Here is a 22,250-nt window from a genome sequence, read left to right as displayed (position 1 = left end):
TTTGTGCACCAACAAGAGTACATAAATTAAGTATAATCCTGTTAACCAACATGGTGAGTTTTCTTGATCTGTAAATCACGCGTACAGTGAAACAGTAAAGTAAATCAGATCAGTGTGAACAGTAAAGCACGACTGACATCTATAGTGTAAAACAATGTTGATCTTCAATGATTGCTGAACTACCTGGCGGCAGTGGTGGGCACAGTTCCGATAATCCGATAACAGATAATTATCGAAGATAATGTTTGCTGAACTACCTGGCGGCAGTGGTGGGCACAGTTCCGATAATCCGATAACAGATAATTATCGAAGATAATGTTTTCATTATCGGATTATCTTTTTAGATAATTTTAAAAACCATTATTGGACTAATTATCTTCCAATAAATTTTTGTGCGATAACTTTTTGTCCGATAACTTTTAGACCGATACCGTAGTAAACAAAGCTGAACAGCGACAAACATTTTTCAAATTTAAAATCATTGAGGACCTACCTGTTAAAAGTTTACTAACAGATGTATAGTTCCACCCTCTGCAAACAGAAAAGAGCTGCTTCTACTACCCCTGGCAAAAATTATGGAATCACCGGCCTCAGAGGATGTTCATTCAGTTATTTAATTTTGTAGAAAAAAAGCAGATCACAGACATGACACAAAACTAAAGTTATTTCAAATGGCAACTTTCTGGCTTTAAGAAACACTATAAGAAATCAAGAAAAAAAGATTGTGGCAGTCAGTAACAGTTACTTTTTTAGACCAAGCAGAGGAAAAAAATATGGAATCACTCAATTCTGAGGAAAAAATTATGGAATCACCCTGTAAATTTTCATCCCCCAAATTAACACCTGCATCAAATCAGATCTGCTCATTGACATTGACCTTATGCCATGACATTGACCCTATGTGCCTTTTTGCAAGGAATGTTTTTTGCAGTTTTTGCTCTATGGCAAGATGCATTATCATCTTGAAAAATGATTTCATCATCCCCAAACATCCTTTCAATTGTCCAAAATATCAACATAAACTTGTGCATTTATTGATGTAATGACAGCCATCTCCCCAGTGCCTTTACCTGACATGCAGTCCCATATCATCAATGACTGTGGAAATTTACATGTTCTCTTCAGGCAGTCATCTTTATAAATCTCATTGGAAAGGCACCAAACAAAAGTTCCAGCATCATCACCTTGCCCAATGCAGATTCAAGATTCATCACTGAATATGACTTTCATCCAGTCATCCACAGTCCACAATTGCTTTTCCTTAGCCCATTGTAACCTTGTTTTTTTCTGTTTAGGTGTTAATGATGCCTTTCGTTTAGCTTTTCTGTACGTAAATCCCATTTCCTTTAGGCGGTTTCTTACAGTTCGGTCACAGACGTTGACTCCAGTTTCCTCCCATTCGTTCCTCATTTGTTTTGTTGTGCATTTTCGATTTTTGAGACATACTGCTTTAAGTTTTCTGTCTTGACGCTTTGATGTCTTCCTTGGTCTACCAGTATGTTTGCCTTTAACAACCTTCCCATGTTGTTTGTATTTGGTCCAGAGTTTAGACACAGCTGACTGAACAACCAACATCTTTTGCAACATTGCGTGATGATTTACTCTCTTTTAAGAGTTTGATAATCCTCTCCTTTGTTTCAATTGACATCTCTCGTGTTGGAGCCATGATTCATGTCAGTCCACTTGGTGCAACAGCTCTCCAAGGTGTGTTCACTCCTTTTTAGATGCAGACTAACGAGCAGATCTGATATGATGCAGGTGTTAGTTTTGGGGATGAAAATTTACAGGGTGATTCCATAATTTATTCCTCAGAATTGAGTGATTCCATATTTTTTTCCCTCTGCTTGGTCTAAAAAAGTAACCGTTACTGACTGCCACAATCTTTTATTCTTGATTTCTTATAGTGTTTCTTAAAGCCAGAAAGTTGCCATTTGAAATGACTTTAGTTTTGTGTCATGTCTGTGATCTGCTTTTTTTCTACAAAATTAAACAACTGAATGAACATCCTCAGAGGCCGGTGATTCCATAATTTTTGCCAGGGGTTGTATGAGAAACTGCTCTATCCTCTGCAGGCAAAGCAGAACCAGTCTAAAAAAAAAAAAAAAAATTCATTTCTTTTAACACCATACTGATACGCTGGCAATATCACCCAAGTCATCCAGAGGCATTCATTTTTAACTTATGGTTCAAATTTTAACCAAACTAATTTCGGACAAGTTATGTAAAATTACTGTCACATCTGAAGTTTTATAAAGTGAAAATATCAGATGTTTTAGTTTTAAAGTAATGCGCTAATTTTTAAGGTTTTAGTGAGCACATGCTGTGCCCAGCAGTGCATTATGGGTAGGATAGGGTAATCTCAGTACATTCACGGCAGGACAAATGCATTTCAGACACTCTGTTCAGGTTCCACGGACAACAGCATTAAACTCTAGTGCCTAAAACTCTCATGAATATATTCTCTGGGTTTATAGACGTTATTGTATTTGTGTTTGTTAAATTCCACGCATCTTAAATGTAGCAGACACAGATTATCTGGAAGTTTGTTTTGGCAAGTTTTCACAGTCTATACTGCCATCTACTGGCCAGTAGTGTTCATGGCAGTATTTGTCCTGAAGCTGGGCAGACACTGTATGATATTTTTAATCACTGTACTCGGTTTCAGTTCAAACTGTACCACAGAACCGCACGGTGTAAAAGTTCAGAGCACCCGATTTGTTCTCACACACGTACGTTCAAAAACCACACGTTGACTCATGTTTCCAGAAGCAAAACGTAAGCTTTTTTTTTCAAACTTAATTTACAAAAACTCTCGATGGGAGACATCAAAGTTTAAAAACAAAACAAAACAACAACAACAAAAAAACATTACAAGACAGCTCTGCGGTATTTGCACATGCTCAGTTGGACGCTTGTAGCTCTTCAGCAGCAGGATACCCTTACGACGGCCGACCAGAATAATATCAAACAGGTTTGATTTTCATTCGACCATACGATCGGCGATCAGGAGGTGGTCGTGAGATGTTAAACGCAGCTTGTTACTCCATGTACACTACACGATGCAGGACGCGCGATTAACCTGAAACTCGGTCCAAAAAATTCTAGCACGAATGAAAAATCATCTGAAAAAGGGCCAAAACTCTTAGACTTAGACAACTTTATTCATCCCACCAGGAGCAATTAATTTCAGCAGCCTGCATACCGGCACATCACAAAAAAAACAAAAACATACTACATCCACATAAAATGTGCAACATACTACATCCACATACCCATACATCTACGCCTTACAAGGAATACTCGCACAGTGTAAAGCCAACATTTATGTGTGAAGACAATATTGAGTGCACGTTTTACAATATAATAAAACGTGCACAATTATATAATAAAATGTGCGCACAACATCATAAAACGTGCACATGGCACTAATAAAATGAGCGCATGCTCGCCACATGCAAAACATTTTGCGATGACACTTCCAGGGATCCGTAAAAATGCCTGTTTTTACAAATAAAAAATGGAATACTTTACAAATAAATGCACATTTATCTGTAAACACCAACAGACGACACACGTCACATTAACGTGTTGGTTTACATAATGAATGACTCAATCAAATCAGTGTTTAGCAGAGGCACATTTTACCCAGAATCCTTTGCGATCTGTCTGTGTTTGTTACAAAACCTCAGAATTAGTGCATTATTCAACATTAAAAGATATATGTTATATTTTAACTTTGTACAAATGACGCAGCGTTGTGATTGGTAGAGAGCTGGGCTTTGGCTGCTCTCAGCTTGCTCCTGTGCTGGAAGCTGTGTAGTAAACACGCGCTAGCTTCCAGCAGGGGGCAAGATGTTCAAAGACAGAAGTGTGGGCTCATTGTTTGGGTCTGTTGTCACTTTTGATGCTCCCAGAAACGAACGTTGTGTTAAAACTCAAATTCAGTTTATTAGTAGTTGCAAGTGTACCAGAGACAATACTGGAATTTGTCGGTTATCGGTTATCTGTAACTTCCGATACATTTTTGGGTGGTTTATCGTTTTATCTTTATCAAAGATAACTTTTCAGTTATCTGATTATCTGTTATCAAACTTAATTTTTTGGTTATCTGTGCCCACCACTGCCTGGCGGCCCCCTGCATGACCACGAGATGTCTGGACCGACATCGCAAACTTAAGAGTTTTTTTTCCCCCACTATTACCTGTGTGTGTGTTGGGTCTGTGTGTGTGTGTGTGTGTGTGTGCGTGTAAAGTTCGACCTGGCCCTTATGAAGCACCTTAGGGTGACTTATGTTGACATTTGGAGCTACAAAAATCTAATGAACTGAAAGCAATGCATCTGCAGTCTATTATGTCATGACTTGAAAAAAAGCTTCACTTCAACAATGAATCTCAACTGCAATAACGTAGGAGGTGAACAGTAACTAGCACTTGAACTCAATGTAATGGCTCTGTATGCAGGTGGCTTTCAGGCATAATCAATGGAATAATCAAAACAACCTGGTGCATTCACTACATTTACTCTGGCTTTACAGCCAATTGTAGTGATGAGGGCCAATTGTTATGAGACAGCAAAAACAAAATTGGAGAGGCACTCAGAAATACAAATCCACACAATACATAGCAATAAATAGCTTGCTTCTGTTCTGATAGAGAAACTAATTTATTAAGGACCCAATTTGCATCAAGATTTTGAAAAAAAAGAGGAAATCTGGCCCTATTTATTACAATAGCAGACTACACCTGAATACAGATGCAGGCCATGACACAAGTACTTGTACAAAAAAGCACCTGGGTCCACGAGATGAGAGTGAAATGCACGCAACTACTCCACAAAGCCTATGCACAAACCCCACAGCGAAGATAATCACACTTTCCCACAAAGCTAAAATGTTAACATCTTAAAACCATCTTCTGTTGATCAGAAGGCGGTTTCTGCTCAGATAATGGTAGGTCCCCATCACTGCATGTTTAACTGTATGTAGCATATTGTTGGTGTTTCACTTTTCCACGAGTTGCAACAGATAGCATGGACACACACGCTCTAAAGCTTTTACATATTTAAATTTCCTTATGCCATTATTGGGGGCGTGTTCAGGCTTTTCTATATCAAAATTTCCCAAATAATCCCCTTTAAACTCAAGCCAAAAACAAATCTCCACAACATGATATAAATTTAATGACAATATCAAGACAAAATAATAACTGCACCATTTAGAACAAGTAACTCATGACTTCATAGCCTGTTTTCGCTAGACAAGTCAGGGAGTGTATACATCAACATTTCCAAGTCACTGAATATCTCTTGGACATCATTCACATCATTAAGAAATATATACAACATGGTACTGTATGGTAAATCTATATGGTGTGGGCAGTTCTCAAAAACCGAGTGACCAAGCAAGGAGACTACTGAGAGAAGCCACCAAGACACCCACCACTCTAAAGGAGTTATATGTTTCTGTGGCTGTGCCTACAGAGACTGAATAGTGCAAACTTTGTATGCTGTACTAAGCTACACTGTTATGGAAGAAAAGGAGGGGAAAACAGAAGAAATTAGGCCACGGGCTACGGGGGGGTCCCAGTGCACCCCCCTCCCCCACACCTCCCAGCAAGATTGTTTTTTTTTTTTTGTTCCTTGTAGTCTACTGAATCAGAAAAAAATGGTTAACATCAAAAATTTTGGGATGCACCATCCATGCAGGCCACTTTTTGATGTGAGGCGTCATTATGCGAAAAAACCCCATTTTTGGTCATATCAAAGTTGAGGGTATATGTTCTTATAGACCTATAGCTTTTTTGTTGGCTTTTATTTAGCTATATTATCCCATCAATAGACAGAGGAGTAAATAAGCTTTCATTTGGTATATAATAAGCTCAGTTTCCTTGAGAATGCGGGCATACACAACTTTTCAAGCACATGGCAATGAAAACACAGTTTGAAATTTTCACCCAAATTACAATTCATAGGAAACCAAAACTCCCTAAACTCACTAGTACCCTCAACTCACAACAAAATCAGTATATTTTTTTTGATTCTATAATGTATATCAAATTGATTAATAATGGTTACCAAGCAAAAAATATTTATGTCCTCCATATTCCTGTCTATTATGCAAGTGTGGATTCAATTCATGAATGTCTAAGTTGCATCTAAAATATGAACAACCAATGTACTCCAAACTTTGTATATTTTACCATGATCATTGGGCTTCACATATTTAATATCAAAGAGAGGGCAAATAGATTAGCTTTCAGATATCCTACATGTAAATTTTGATGAAAACATTTGTTTAAACATAACAATGAGGCATCATATTGACAACCAAAATATAATTTTAATTTAATTTTTATTTGATTTTACATTTCCCTAATACATCAGTGAATCAGAGAATTTGCACAAGCAAGTATATTTCATATGCCATTTATTCCAATAATGATTGACATTGTTTCATAGACGAATATCACCAGATATATCTTGTGACCAGGAGGCAGGTAAGTATTGTAAGTACTCTGAAGTGAGATGCATGAGCCAGGTAAGTAATATAGAGAAAGGAAATTCAAATGAGATGTATGCATGTTTATTTTCATAACATCACAGAACATGTTTCATTAATCATCACCAGAACTGTCACTGACAAAGTAATCTACCACACCAGCTTCTTCATCGTCTTCACCAGATTCTTCCCCTTCTTCTGATGTTTCTTCTGAGATTTCAGAGAGTTGCTGTGGAAGAAGATCTCCTTCATACCAGAGTGGCTCCAAATGACCACTGACAATGGCCCAACCATTGCCATCAGTTGCCTGTGGAATGTCTGGATCTGCAATATGTGCTCTCTTCCATATTCCCAATTGGAAATTAACCCTCCGAATGTGCTGCTCAAGGCTCCTCCTACATGGCGGCATTCGACCCAAGTCAATGTTGCTCGACTGACTCAAATGTTATCATCACTGGCACATACAGCATCCATTGTGATGAACCTCAATTCATCAACATGTTGAACATGTGGTTTTCCATATGCTTGTACAAATTCTCTGATTCACTGATGTATTAGGGAAATGTAAAATCAAAGAAAGATGTCATGTTCACCTTGAAATTATATTTTGGTTGTCAATATCATGCCTCATTTTTATGTTTAAACAAATGTTTTCATCAAAATTTACGTGTAGGATATCTGTAAGCTAATCTATTTGCCTTCTCTTTGACATTAAATCTGTGAAGTCCAATGGTCATAGTAAAATATACAAAGCTTGGAGTACATTGGTCGTTCATATTTTAGGTGCAACTTATACATTCATGAATTGAATCCACACTTGCATAATAGACAGGAATATGGAGGACATAAATATTTTTTGCTCGGTAACCATTATTAATCAATTTGATATACATTATAGAATAAAAAAAAATACTGATTTTGTTGTGAGTTGAGGGTACTAGTGAGTTTAGGTTTCCTATGAATTGTAATTTGGGTGAAAATTTTAAACTATGTGTTTTCATTGCCATGTGCTTGAAAAGTTGTGTATGCCCACAGTCTCAAGGAAACTGAGCTTATTACACTCAACAAAAATATAAATGCAACACTTTTGGCTTTGCTCCCATTTTGTATGAGATAAACTCAAAGATCTAAAACTTTTTCCACATACACAATATCACCATTTCCCTCAAATATTGTTCACAAACCAGTCTAAATCTGTGATAGTGAGCACTTCTCCTTTGCTGAGATAATCCATCCCACCTCACAGGTGTGCCATATCAAGATGCTGATTAGACACCATGATTAGTGCACAGGTGTGCCTTAGACTGCCCACAATAAAAGGCCACTCTGAAAGGTGCAGTTTTGATTTATTGGGGGGGATACCAGTCAGTATCTGGTGTGACCACCATTTGCCTCATGCAGTGCAACACATCTCCTTCGCATAGAGTTGATCAGGTTGTCAATTGTGGCCTGTGGAATGTTGGTCCACTCCTCTTCAATGGCTGTGCGAAGTTGCTGGATATTGGCAGGAACTGGTACACGCTGTCGTATACGCCGGTCCCAAACATGCTCAATGGGTGACATGTCCGGTGAGTATGCCGGCCATGCAAGAACTGGGACATTTTCAGCTTCCAAGAATTGTGTACAGATCCTTGCAACATGGGGCCGTGCATTATCCTGCTGCAACATGAGGTGATGTTCTTGGATGTATGGCACAACAATGGGCCTCAGGATCTCGTCACGGTATCTCTGTGCATTCAAAATGCCATCAATAAAATGCACCTGTGTTCTTCGTCCATAACAGACGCCTGCCCATACCATAACCCCACCGCCACCATGGGCCACTCGATCCACAACATTGACATCAGAAAACCGCTTACCCACACGACGTCACACACGCTGTCTGCCATCTGCCCTGAACAGTGTGAACTGGGATTCATCCGTGAAGAGAACACCTCTCCATCGTGCCAAACGCCAGCGAATGTGAGCATTTGCCCACTCAAGTTGGTTACGACGACGAACTGGAGTCAGGTCGAGACCCCGATGAGGACGACGAGCATGCAGATGAGCTTCCCTGAGACGGTTTCTGACAGTTTGTGCAGAAATTCTTTGGTTATGCAAACCGATTGTTTCAGCAGCTGTCCGAGTGGCTGGTCTCAGACGATCTGGAGGTGACATGCTGGATGTGGAGGTCCTGGGCTGGTGTGGTTACACGCGGTCTGCGGTTGTGAGGCTGGTTGGATGTACTGCCAAATTCTCTGAAACGCCTTTGGAGACGGCTTATGGTAGAGAAATGAACATTCAATACACGAGCAACAGCTCTGGTTGACATTCCTGCTGTCAGCATGCCAATTGCACGCTCCCTCAAATCTTGCGACATCTGTGGCATTGTGCTGTGTGATAAAACTGCACCTTTCAGAGTGGCCTTTTATTGTGGGCAGTCTATGGCACACCTGTGCACTAATCATGGTGTCTAATCAGCATCTTGATATGGCACACCTGTGAGGTGGGATGGATTATCTCAGCAAAGGAGAAGTGCTCACTATTACAGATTTAGACTGGTTTGTGAACAATATTTGAGGAAAATGGTGATATTGTGTATGTGGAAAAAGTTTTAGATCTATGAGTTCATCTCATACAAAATGGGAGCAAAACCAAAAGTGTTGCGTTTATATTTTTGTTTAGTGTATATACCAAATGAAAGCTTATTTACTCCTCTGTCTATTGATGGGATAATATAGCTAAATAATAGCCAACAAAAAAAGCTATAGGTCTATAAGAACATATACCCTCAATTTTGATATGATCAAAATAGTTTTTTTTTTTGTTTTGTTTTTTTCGCATAATGACCCCTCACATCAAAAAGTGGCCTGCATGGATAGTGCATCCCAAAATTTTTGATGTTAACCATTTTTTTCTGATTCAGTAGACTACAAGGAACAACAACAACAAAAAAAATACCAATCTTGCTGGAAGGTGGGGGGTGCACTGGGACCCCCCGTAGCCCGTAGCCTAAATTCTCAATCGTGTCGCTTGCAACATTTAATGATGCATTTTAATGATAAAACAATGTTAAGTGAATATTATTTCTTAAGGAAATGCAGACAAAAATTATAGAGTTTGTAGAAAACACTCTCAGAAAACACTCCATTCCCAAGAATGATTATCAAGAAACACAGACCTCGAGTTCAAAGCACATTTAGCATAAATCTGCCGTGTGGCATTTACCTCAACAATAGAACGGCTTTAGGCACACTTGGTCCTGAAATAAAAGTAGTAAGTCAAGACACAAGAGCTCACCTGTTTTAGAACCTCCACTGAAACTAAACAGAAAATGAAATCTATGGCTAAGTCTCTCCTTTCCAAAAGATAGTCTTTATCCCGGTGCTGTTCATCTCTGAAAGGGGGAAGAGAAAGCAAGTAAAATAAATAAATGAACAAACAAAAATACACATAAATCACGTGACAATTTGTTTACACGCGAGGGCCTTACCCTTTGGACTTGGTACTGGAACGAGGTCTGTACTCATACGACTCATCCTCAGTACCACTCTGCCGTCGGTACCAGTCGAACAGCGTGCGCAGCAGGGAGGGCAAACAGTGTTCGGCTATTGAGCTCATAGAGCTTATTAACTGTGAAAACCAACAAGTTGTGTTAAAAACAGTTCACCTTTCTGATAAACACTGAAAACAAGAAATATGTTAAAAATATTTGACTTCAAAGTACTAATATGCTTTGTGAATGACACTGAAATTTGATCAATTTTAAATTTCTATACGAGGGGCCAATTACACTGATTCACTGATTAGTCCATTGATTTTAGCTAAAAATTATGTCTTTGAACCTGCAAGCATAAAATCCAAAATAAATGCTTTCTAATGCATCATTCCAGCTTTTGGTATGAGTAAATACATCATCATATTTTGTAAAAAGTTAATGACTGACCTTCTCCAATTTGCTTCATACTTTCACAAATTATTCATAGCAAACACACGCAAAATTGCAGACATGCATTCAATAGTTCTTACGATACTGGGACTTTGCAAATCCATCATGACTCCAATTTTACTGCAAAAACCAGTGGTACATCAAAAGATAACGTTCCGTAAGTCATTACTTTTGAACTATTCACGCTACACGCATGAACTTTATTTAGACGAGTAGTCGTCAAGTACATGTCTTTAGTACCGCTAAAAAGCATTTAAAACAAGAGACTATGTACAAGATGCATGTATGGCGTAGTGTAACTACAGCTATTGTCTAATTATAAAACAAAAAAATACCACAACTACCAAGTTAAAAAAGCAATACCAACCAAAGATTATGGTGAGTACAAGTTCTAGGTTATAAATAAAACGTGATAAAGTGGCCAGTAGCCATGAATTACATCTGCGTGCGTGTTTAAAGGCCAGTACAGTGTGGTGAGGGGCACATATGATGGATGTGAGGCAGGAGAGTTATGCAACATCTGACTCTGCCCTTACGGAGCCAGGCAGATACACTCCAATACCTAAAGCTGATTTACTGCCGAGGATGACACAGCGATTTCACACTCTCACTTTTGCACTCTATACCCACATTCTCTCTCTCACTCACAATGGGGACAGCTGGATCTATAGCATTACATCGTCACTGGCTTGTATTGTGCTGAACAAAGCACTCTGCAGCATGCAGGCCCATTGTACAGCTGGGGTGCACACAATGTGGAGGCAGGGGATATACACACACACACACACACACACACACACACACACACACACACACACACACACACACACACACACACACACACACACACACACACACACACACACACACACACTAATGTAACAGAAGAATGCTGGTGGCCGTACAAATGACAGCATCAACACATTCATGAATATGACATTCTTTGTGCCAATTATTATAACTGAGCTGACCTGGTCAAATTGTGCATCTTCACCTCTTTGGAGAGACCGGGAGAGAGGTTTCTCCTGTGAGAGAAGAGAGAGAAACGTCACAAATAAGAAAAATGTTGGTATTTGCAGGCCAGGCCGATTGATAAATAAGCAACAAAAGAAGAATACTGAAGTACAATCGCAGCGCAAAAATGACCACCTGCATCTTACATCTTTGCTCATCTGCATTTGAACCAACATATTCAGCATGTGTAGTAAAGACAATCCCAGCAACATGCCACATCACTTACAACTATGTTTCATAACTGTTTCTGACTTCTAATGTGAAAAAACTACAATGAAATATTTTGTGTGTATTACCCAAGCAGTAAACTTTGATGGCGTTAAATGAAGCCCTACTGGAAGGACAAAGTTGCAGTTCCTTGACTGGCTGCTTCAGGCTGCATCCAAAATAGAGCACACTCCCATAGCAGTCCATGTTAAAATGTCCAACTTTAGAGCAGAAATAAACGTGTCCAGCCTGCTACAACACACGGTTTTGGTCTCTATAGATAGTTTCCACCTCCATGACAACTGTACAGGGGATGAATTTTTTTTCTATCTACTTAATTTAAGATGTTCAAAGCCATAAAGTTCTGTAAATTTTGGGGGTATGGTTGCTTTGAGTGACAGCAGCTAAGTTCAGCGTCTCCACCTCTCACTGTGACCATAGTTAAGTGTTTGCTCAATGCGGGTGCTAGCTGTTGTGGAGGGCTGGGTGTGTTTTGTTTGGACTTATAACATGGTTTTTTTGTGAAGTGAAACATCCTAACGGATCATCTAAGATGTCCCTGCGGCAATATTCCCGCTGAGTGAAATTCTCGGACTGAATGCTGTTCGTTAACAACGTTAGCACTTTTAGCAGCTGTCAATAGCTTCATCTGTTAGGTCCACTTACTGCACGGTTACTGAGAAAATTAGTGGCTCAATAACTTTTAATGTCCACATCAAAACAAATCATTTGGAGAACCACTGCACAGTCTGCAAAGATATGATTGAATAAACACTCGACCCCAGGTAAGCCTAGTTTAGGTAGGTAAGTAAGTCAAATCAAATCAATTTTATTTATATAGCGCCAAATCACAACAAACAGTTGCCCCAAGGCGCTTTATATTGTAAGGCAAAAGCCATAGAATAATTACAGAAAAACCCCAACAGTCAAAACGACCCCCTGTGAGCAAGCACTTGGCGACAGTGGGAAGGAAGAACTCCTTTTTAACAGGAAGAAACCTCCAGCAGAACCAGGCTCAGGAAGGGGCAGTCTTCTGCTGGGACTGGTTGGGGCTGAGGGGAGAGAATCAGGAAAAAGACATGCTGTGGAAGAGAGCAGAGTAAAGTAAGTAAGTAAGTAACTAAGCAAGCTTAGTTAAGCTTAGGTAGTCAGACTCGAAAAGAGGGGCATATTCAGGCTTCATTCATCACACACGCCTCACCCCTTTATGCATTAATGAGTTCAACGTGAACCAATGTTGCCACTGCTATCAACATGGCAACGCCTAGATACGGGCTTCATATGGGTTGTTCCGGGTCGCTATAGAAAACCTATGGGTGTCGTCAAGCATGCTTTGTCCAACATATAACATATTAGCATACCACAACAGTGTTTCCTCTAGTAACATCTTCTATGTCAAGTAGTCATTAAGGGCCTTCCCCCACTATGTGACTTACAGTTAATGGCAGACTACTGCCTCCATAATACAATGCTGTAATTGTGGTGGTCATTTAAGATTGGCCATCATCAGTATTTTGATGCGTTTTACTGTATACTGCAAAATGGCAGTGAAAAGTGGAACTGTTCTGCTAACAGGAAAGCAGACCTCAGCGCTACTCTTTGGGTGTTCTTTACTGGTGTACTTCTACATGTTTGTTTGACACACAAATATTGGTCTGTAACCTGTAACCTGAGTATAACAAATACTTATTAAAAATAAATGAATACATAAATAAATGAGTGGGACAGGGGTGATTGCCAAGTGGTTAGTTAGTGCACTTGGTTTCAGCGTGGAAGGTTCCCAGTTCAAACCCCACTCCTGTGTATCCTGTGGAGTTGTGCCAGGAAGGGCATCCGGCGTAAAACTTGTGCCAATTCAACATGCAGATCCAACATTTTCTGTGGCAACCCAGAGTGCAAACAAGGTAGCACAAACGGGACTTACTGTTTTTACACAAATAAATGCATGGATGCTTCTTTTCTCTGATATACTGAAATATTCTGTACTTCTAAGCACACCATAAAAACTCCAGGTTATAAATAAAACTAGCAAACAATGCAAGACTTCCTCCAACAAATCTCCGTGGCTTGAAATACAATATTCTGTAAATCATAATACAACTTTCAAAAGAAACTAGATCAAAACTCTTCAGGAAGTACCAAGCAGAGAGAAAATACTCCATTCAAGTTCACTATCAATAAAATATCTAAATTCATTTCCACAAATTTGCCATTTTTCTACATATTATGGTGCTTTCAATTTGCACTCAGAAGTCTAATTTCCCCACTTACGCCCCCCAGGAAAGCCCTCTGAAGTAGGAATTCAAACTCGTCAAATTTTATGAACCCCACGTGCTGGGACCAGAAATTTGACCATAGTCAGTGGTGAAGGTCAAATTTCTGACCGCATGCTAATGCTGCATTTCATTTACCTCCTAAGTGGTAACTGGGAATGACATCACAATAAAAGTAAATGTGTTCCATTTCTCACACAGCCATGGTGTTTGGAAAATAAGCTGGATGCCACCAAGATTTTGGAGAAAATAGTGCTAGAAAAATATTTGGTCCACCAAAGAGACCTTGTGGAAGAGGACAGATGGCACAGAAGTTACATTAGTGTTTATTTACTGCTGGGTTTGTAGCAGTGATTTACATTTAGTGATTTACATCATTGTTAGTGGTTTCACACAGCAGTGACGGGGATAACTTCACCACTGTAACACAAACACATACAAACTCCGCTGCTTCTTCGAGAGCTATAGCTTTTAATTTAGTGTCTCACTCTGCTCAGAACTATTGTACACTGCTGCCTTTACTGCTACACAATGAACCCCTCACCCCAACAGGTTATGTCAAAACATTAAAACATTAAAATACATGCATTAAAATATCTGCATTGTCAAAATACATTGAAAGAAAAAAAATCAAGCCGGTGCTAACACTCCACGATGTATGACTATGTCTTGATCTGAATCAGTTCTGACTCCATTCAGTCTTCACTTACTCCTTAACAGCACTGAGAGGAAGGAGAAAAAAAAACAAAAAACAAAAAAAAAACACCTGGTGCATGACAAGTGGAATGTAAACAAACAATCACGACTGGACCACAGAGCCTTTACAACCTGGTGTCGTGCACCGAACTTCTTTTCCTGTGTTTAATGACTTACCAGTGGTTCAGCCATCACCATCTCGATCTTCTTCTCAGCTAAAACAGCAAACTCTGCAAACAGGCTCTTGATGACAAACTCCCCAGGCTTGAGCTCGGGGTCGATTGTGATGTTGGACATGATGGCAACGCTGCGTCTCTCCCACGACAGAGGAGCCACTGAAGAGGGAGCACGGCGTCTACTCACACTGCTACTTACTGGTGGAGAAGCTGTGGAAAGGGCAAAGAATAATGTTTCACAAAGTTGAAGTCACCCACTTTCACATTAAAAGGGAGGGGTTGGACTGGACAAAATGACTTACCAACTGCTTCAATCATGTCACCAAATTTTACATTTATACATAATTCAAGAATTTCACAATACCCATTACATTATGATCTTTAATTAGTGGAGCAGCTTAACTAAATTTTCCATAACAATTGTGCATTTTGTGATCAAAGCGTGATATTTGGCACACATATTTTAAATTAACTAATGTTTATTTTCAGCTATAGGGCCATCCTGGAGATGACCTCTAATGAGCTACAGCGGTCAATAAAGAATTAGAGGGGTCAAAATTTTAAAACGCTCCAGTCATGTTGAAAACTACACCATATTATTTGTATGATCATAACAGTTCCAAAATGTTATAGTTTAGACTATCTATGACTGAATGTTCTGGAGTTCTGAGGTAAAAACAGCAAAAACTGTGAGAAAAGGTCTGTTTCAGTTTGTACAGGGGTCAAAACTTAAAAGTTGGTAATTTTGGTAAAACAAACTATGCAAATTATTGGTAGAGTTAATAGCATTTTAAAAGGAATAGTTTGCACCATCTGTCATGCTTAGTTATGTTACGGGGTAACATATGTCACGTCATAAAATCCAATGGACGTCAAACTTGTTTGAACTTTACTTTGGAGACCAAGCATTCAACACAGTCCAAACTATTCCATTTATTGATCCTTTTATTTCAACCAATAATTTGCGTCACTTTTTACAAAAATTGGAGCAACTTTAACTTTTGACCTCGGTACAAACTGAAAATGACCTTTGTCACCATTTTTGCTGTTTTTACCCCATAACTTCAAATTAGGTCATCTCCAGGATGGCCCTATAGCTGAAAATAAACAGTTAATTTAGAATATATGTGCCAAATATCATGCTTTTATCACAAAATGCACAACTGATTTGCTATGCTGCCCCAAGAAATACAATGTTTTATGTTGCAATAAACAATCTTTAATAGGAAGGTACAATGTGCGCAGAGACTAAGGGTAAGGACTTTATGGGTCGCTGGGAAATGTCACATATTTTGCCACCATGCCCTACATGAGGTCTCAAGGTCTATACAAGAAGTGGAATTTCATTCAAAAATGCTTGCAGACTGAATTTTTTCCTCTGAAGATGACACCATTCATCTGCATCTTGAGGGCAAGAAGGTTCAACATTAACCATGGGCACAAAAATTTACACTGTGGCCACCAAATATCTCATGTAAGCCTTCATTAATGCAGTACTACAGTTATACAAAGAGTACAGTTTCTACACAGGCTTTTTTATTATTATTATTTTTTAAACCAGATAATAGGTGTTGCACCAAAAAAGCAAAAAGAAAAAGAGTGAAAGACTGAGGCGAAACAAAGTTTCCACACTTCTAGATTATGGTTTAGTTTTATGAAGTGAAGCTGAATAAAATCTCAACTTTTGTGCAGGTGCATGATTTATTTTTAGGACTGGGTTTGGATGACAATCAGAGCAAAACTACGCATCTCTACTTAGGGCCTTTGCATCTAGACAAGATAACAGAATACTGGTCAAAAACCGAGGTTTATTTATTGGATTTCTCATTATCCTAGAAGGACCTTAATCTGATAAAGCCCATCGCATTATGCCACTTATATGAACACTTTAATAATGCAGGAACTCCAGAAATCAGATAATAGGTTTTTAGAATGCATGGAAACATGCTCTGTTTACTAATGACTGCACAGCTTAATTTTGATGGGCAGTTGGAAGGCGCAACCTAGAGGGTACGCTCAAAAATGCTACTTTTCCTTAAGTGACCTTTTTTTACTTAAGGCAATGCTGGACTGAGCCTTCAAAATCCCAGGTAAATTTCTGCATGACATGGTTCCATTTGCAAGCCTAATACTACATCTATGAACTGTCATATGCCACCCAGGAAAATGAAGCTGAAAATCTATGAATTTTTCAGAAGGACACAATGTCACTATTGTCGCTCCATTACAAGCAACTAATCAGATGGAGAAAAACTTGTCACTCTCACGGAAGTCTATTTTTGCAGTTACTGTAGGCAGTCATCTGATATGTCACAAAATCTATCAGATAAAAACAAAAACAAAAACCCATTTGTGACAGCAGATTAGACAGACGGTATGTGCCTGCTGAGGTTGAGTACTTTTCATCAGCATGCATTGTAAACTAGTCGTTAGCTATTTGTTGTCATCATAGAAGCACATTCTATAAGAAACGCTTTATAATTTTAAGAAGTAGTTTTCAGTGCCGTCAGCGCTTTTCTGCAGAAGGACTTTGATGCAGATCCTCTGCGGCTGAGCTGGTGTGACGTTTCAACTGGAGCTACAGACGTTACTTTCCCCTCAATGAGATAAAAGGCAAGAATGTACACGTGAATGCGCATAATTTAATTTTCGACTCATCTAATGGCCAGTTGTGGCCTGTGGAGATGCAATAAATATCAAAAGTTCTAATTAGTGTCTTCAGTTTCCAAATGCTTATTGAGTGTTGTTAGAAGGAAAGGTGATGTAACACAGTGGTAAACATACCACTGTCCCAGGTTTTTTGAAACATGTTGAGGCATCCATTTCAAAATGTGCAAATATTTGCACAAAAACAATAAAGTTTATCAGTTTGAACATTAAATATCTTGTTTTTGTGGTGTATTCAATTGAATATAGGTTGAAGAGGATTTGCAAAATACTGTATTCTGTTTTTAATTACATTTTACATAACGTCCCAACTTCATTGGAATTGGGGTTGTAATAATGTATAAATCAAAGAGTGAACAGAGTAACCATGAATAGAACTGTAACATTAGAAAGCACAATTCAAAAGACAACGCAATCAAAAATCAAATTACATAAATTAAATTTATAACATCAAATGACAGCACCAAATCACAACAGAGCTGCCTCAAGGCGCTTCACATGGGTAAGGTCTAAACCCAATTTCGTTGTACCTCCCACCCGACAATAAAGACTATTCAATTCTAACCTCACCAACTCCCCTGAGCAAGCACACAACGACAGTGGTATAAATGAATGAAATATGCAAAGACAATAAGCATGACAGTTCCTAACATCGATGAGCGTGCTTATGCATACATGAATGTTAGCCAATGAAAGGCTCTTTAAGTATCTGTCTTAGAAAGGAAAAGTGCTATGGAAATGTCATTCAACTTTTAATGCAAACTGTCAAGTCAGGTCTTGGGAAGCATGGGCTGGTGCTGTGCATTTCTGCACCTAATACTTCAGGGAACTGTTTCAGTTACCTACTGGTGACCACCGAGGCAGACCTGTGGTCCATCATTATCACTGAAATGTAACCATCTATCTGGCACAGCCAGTTGCAGAACCTCAACTTCAATCTTGGGTTTTAGGATTACTGGTGGTGCATACAATTGCAGACTTGAGCTGCAGTGGTCACACATCACAGTAAGTTAAGAACCAGTCAAGGTCATGAAAAGGACAAAGCCAAAATGCTGCTTGTAACAGCCATTAGGTGCACCAGCCAGAAAACTTGCAGAAGAGAAAATATTAAAATAACTGCGAAGTCAAGCATTGAAGGAATGAGTCAGAACATAATGAAGGGCGTGTTGGGTGGAAAAGTATCTGGCCACCAGTTGCCAAGTCTAAGAAGAAAATAAACACACGTTTTTTGGAATCATGTCATTCTTCTGTTCCACAGTCCCGTCCAACTGGTGGAGGTCATGCACTCTGCTTACCAACCACCAATAGAATCCTACAGAATAAGTAGCAGTGGTCTGTATTTGACTGCCATACACATAAAAGAACAGAAGTTTTACACCACTTTAGAGGCTGAAAGTTTGATGTTTCTTCACAAACTAAAAATCATCTAGAGCTCTTCCATAATCAACATCAATTGCACATAATACAAGTACAACCCCTGGCAAAAATTGGATGTTCATTCAGTTGTTTAATTCTGTAGAGAAAATTCAGATCACAGACATGACACAAAACTAAAGTCATTTCAAATGGCAACTTTCTGGCTTTAAGAAACACTATAAGAAATCAGGAAAAAAAAAAATTGTGGCAGTCAGTAACGGTTGCTTTTTTAGACCAAGCAGAGGGAAAAAAATATGGACTCACTCAATTCTGAGGAAAAAATTATGGAATCATGAAAAACAAAAGAACGCTCCAACACATCACTAGTATTTTGTTGCACCACCTCTGGATTTTATAACAGCATGCAGTCTCTGAGGCATGGACTTAATGAGTGACAAACAGTACTCTTCATCAATCTGGCTCCAACTTTCTCTGATTGCTGTTGCCAGATCAGCTTTGCAGGTTGGAGCCTTGTCATGGACCATTTTCTTCAACTTCCACCAAACATTTTCAATTGGATTAAGATCCGGACTATTTGCAAGCCATGACATTGACCCTACGTGTCTTTTTGCAAGGAATGTTTTCACAGTTTTTGCTCTATGGCAAGATGCATTATCATCTTGAAAAATGATTTCATCATCCCCAAACATCCTTTCAATTGATGGGATAAGAAAAGTGTAGAAAAATATCAACGTAAACTTGTGCATTTATTGATGATGTAATGACAGCCATCTCCCCAGTGCTTTTACCTGACATGCAGCCCCATATCATCAATGACTGTGGAAATTTACATGTTTTCTTCAGGCAGTCATCTTTATAAATCTCATTGGAATGGCACCAAACAAAAGTTCCAGCATTATCACCTTGCCCAATGCAGATTCGAGATTCATCACTGAATATGACTTTCATCCAGTCATCCACAGTCCACGATTGCTTTTCTTTAGCCCATTGTAACCTTGTTTTTTTCTGTTTAGGTGTTAATGATGGCTTTCGTTTAGCTTTTCTGCATGTAAATCCCATTTCCTTTAGGCGGTTTTTTACAGTTCGGTCACAGACGTTGACTCTAGTTTCCCCCCATTTGTTCCTCATTTGTTTTGTTGTGCATTTTCGATTTTTGAGACATATTGCTTTAAGTTTTCTGTCTTGACACTTTGATGTCTTCCTTGGTCTACCAGTATGTTTGCCTTTAACAACCTTCCCATGTTGTTTGTATTTGGTCCAGAGTTTAGACACAGCTGACTGTGAACAACCAACATCTTTTGCAACACTGCGTGATGATTTACCCTCTTTTAAGAGTTTGATAATCCTCTCCTTTGTTTCAACTGACATCTCTCGTGTTGGAGCCATGATTCATGTCAGTCCACTTGGTGCAACAGCTCTCCAAGGTGTGATCACTCCTTTTTAGATGCAGACTAACGAGCAGATCTGATTTGATGCAGGTGTTAGTTTTGGGGATGAAAATTTACAGGGTGATTCCATAATTTATTCCTCAGAATTGAGTGAGTCCATATTTTTTTCCCTCTGCTTGGTCTAAAAAAGTAACCGTTACTGACTGCCACAATTTGTTTTCCTGATTTGTTATTGTGTTTCTTAAAGCCAGAAAGTTGCCATTTGAAATGACTTTAGTTTTGTGTCCTGTCTGTGATCTGCTTTTTTTCTACAAAATTTAACAACTGAATGAACATCCTCCGAGGCCGGTGATTCCATAATTATTGCCAGGGGTTGTATGTACTTTATTACACTGATAGGAATAATACCGGTACAAATGGTGGTATTTTTTTTTTTTCAGCAATGGGTAATCTAACGAATTACATTTTATACTGTTACTATGCCGTTGCCATTACTGACAACAAAATGCAGTTTGTTACTATAATTAAGCTCATTGAAGCCATTTTCATCTCTCAGCTATAGCTGAACTGCAAAATAAATAAATAAAATTTCCTTTTCTTTGGTGAGGGGCGGAAAGAGGGGCGGGACAACTGCATAAGTGATGGTGTTTGGCTAAGAAAGTAAAATATCATGATAAGCCAACCAAAGGCACAGGTGGGCACAAATCCAAACGCACACATGCACTCACTCACACTCAAAGGACAGACATGGACGCAAATGTTTTTCAACTGGAGCTACAGACGTTACTTCCCCTCATTGAGATAAAAGGCAAGAATTTACACGTGAATGAGCAGAATTTAATTTTCGACTCATCTAATGGCCAGTTGTGGCCTGTGGAGGTGCAATAAACATCAAAAGTTCTAAAATATCCATTAATGTTTGATTGTTCTATTATTCTAAACATAGAAATGATAATATCTATAATGTATTAAATTTGATCGTGTCTTATCTCACACCGTCCCACAGCAACATTAAAAGTGTAAATCAGCGCGCAATGTTTACTGTTAATAATTTTGTTCATTAAGTGTCCATTTAATTCATTAAACATATTTAATATTTAGTTTTATTATAAATAATTGAAGATACAGCTGAACTTAAAGGTCCATGTTTGGGAGGGGGTGTGAATTCAAATTCATTGACATATTTTTAAACATTTTAGCATTTTTAAACTAGAGACATTTGTCACAAAATGCCCTGCATGCAGTACTATTTTGTGGGGTACGTATTTGGTTGAACCCTCATGTGTTTGATGTAAACTGGGATACACAGTGGAAAAATTGGAGATTGTATTTATTTAGAGGATGTGGCCAACAGTGACCATAAAAAGTCGGTAGCCTTCGAACAAATGCAACTATTAATAATTTTTAAAAGTAGGTCAAGGTCACCGGCCTTTGAACCCATGCAAAGTACTCCTCCAAGGCATGTACCCATCAAATATGAAGTTTCTGTGAGCAATAGGTGCCAACCAATGTTGTGGCAAAGGATTTGACAGTTGTGACCTTTATAAAGAGAAACTGCATGAACTACACAAGTTTTTTTTTTCTAATATTAAGTTTACTCAATGAGGAGAAACAAATGCTAAATTATTGTGTCGGAACTTCATTTTTGTTCAGCCTTTGTGACCCGTCTTCATGAAGTTAGATGCAAAAATGTTGAAATTGGCCCTATCCTGCAATGATAAAGAATACTTACAAAAATTACTGGATCCGGATCGTATTCCAGATCATTACCAAAATTTAATGACTTCTAAGTTAGGCCAAGATACACGCCTGGTAAAAATTTCATTGAAATCCGTTGAGGATTTTGAGTAATCCTGCTAACAAACAAACCAACCAACAAACAAACACACACGACCGAAAACATAACCTCCTTGGTGGAGGTAAAAAAAAAAACCAAAGGCAGGAGTGCAGCAAAGGCTACACATGACAGAACGGATATTAAAAGCAAACATATGCAGCTGCAACCAAATCTACGAATGCAATAACACG

At 38.7% G+C, this 22,250-nt stretch overlaps 1 protein-coding gene across 10 annotated transcripts in view; it reads right to left on the bottom strand.

Moving 5' to 3' along the window:
- Positions 1-22,250, bottom strand: part of fryl (furry homolog, like) — a 281,561-nt gene that overhangs the window by 142,297 nt on the left and 117,014 nt on the right. For all 10 annotated transcript variants that reach the window (XM_034180526.1, XM_034180521.1, XM_034180529.1 and 7 more), the window contains 4 exons: positions 14,792-15,000; positions 11,396-11,449; positions 9,969-10,108; positions 9,776-9,872 (listed from right to left, as the gene is read on the bottom strand). In XM_034180526.1, the coding sequence (XP_034036417.1) occupies positions 9,776-9,872; positions 9,969-10,108; positions 11,396-11,449; positions 14,792-14,911 (411 nt within the window). In that variant the 5' untranslated portion in view covers positions 14,912-15,000. Of the gene's footprint in view, positions 1-9,775; positions 9,873-9,968; positions 10,109-11,395; positions 11,450-14,791; positions 15,001-22,250 lie in introns of those variants that run through there.

This window comes from Thalassophryne amazonica, chromosome 10 (assembly GCF_902500255.1).
Source record: "Thalassophryne amazonica chromosome 10, fThaAma1.1, whole genome shotgun sequence".
Taxonomy (NCBI): Eukaryota; Metazoa; Chordata; class Actinopteri; order Batrachoidiformes; family Batrachoididae; genus Thalassophryne; species Thalassophryne amazonica.
Note: the sequence above shows the minus strand (reverse complement) of the source record. Positions and strands in the feature narration are given on the sequence as shown.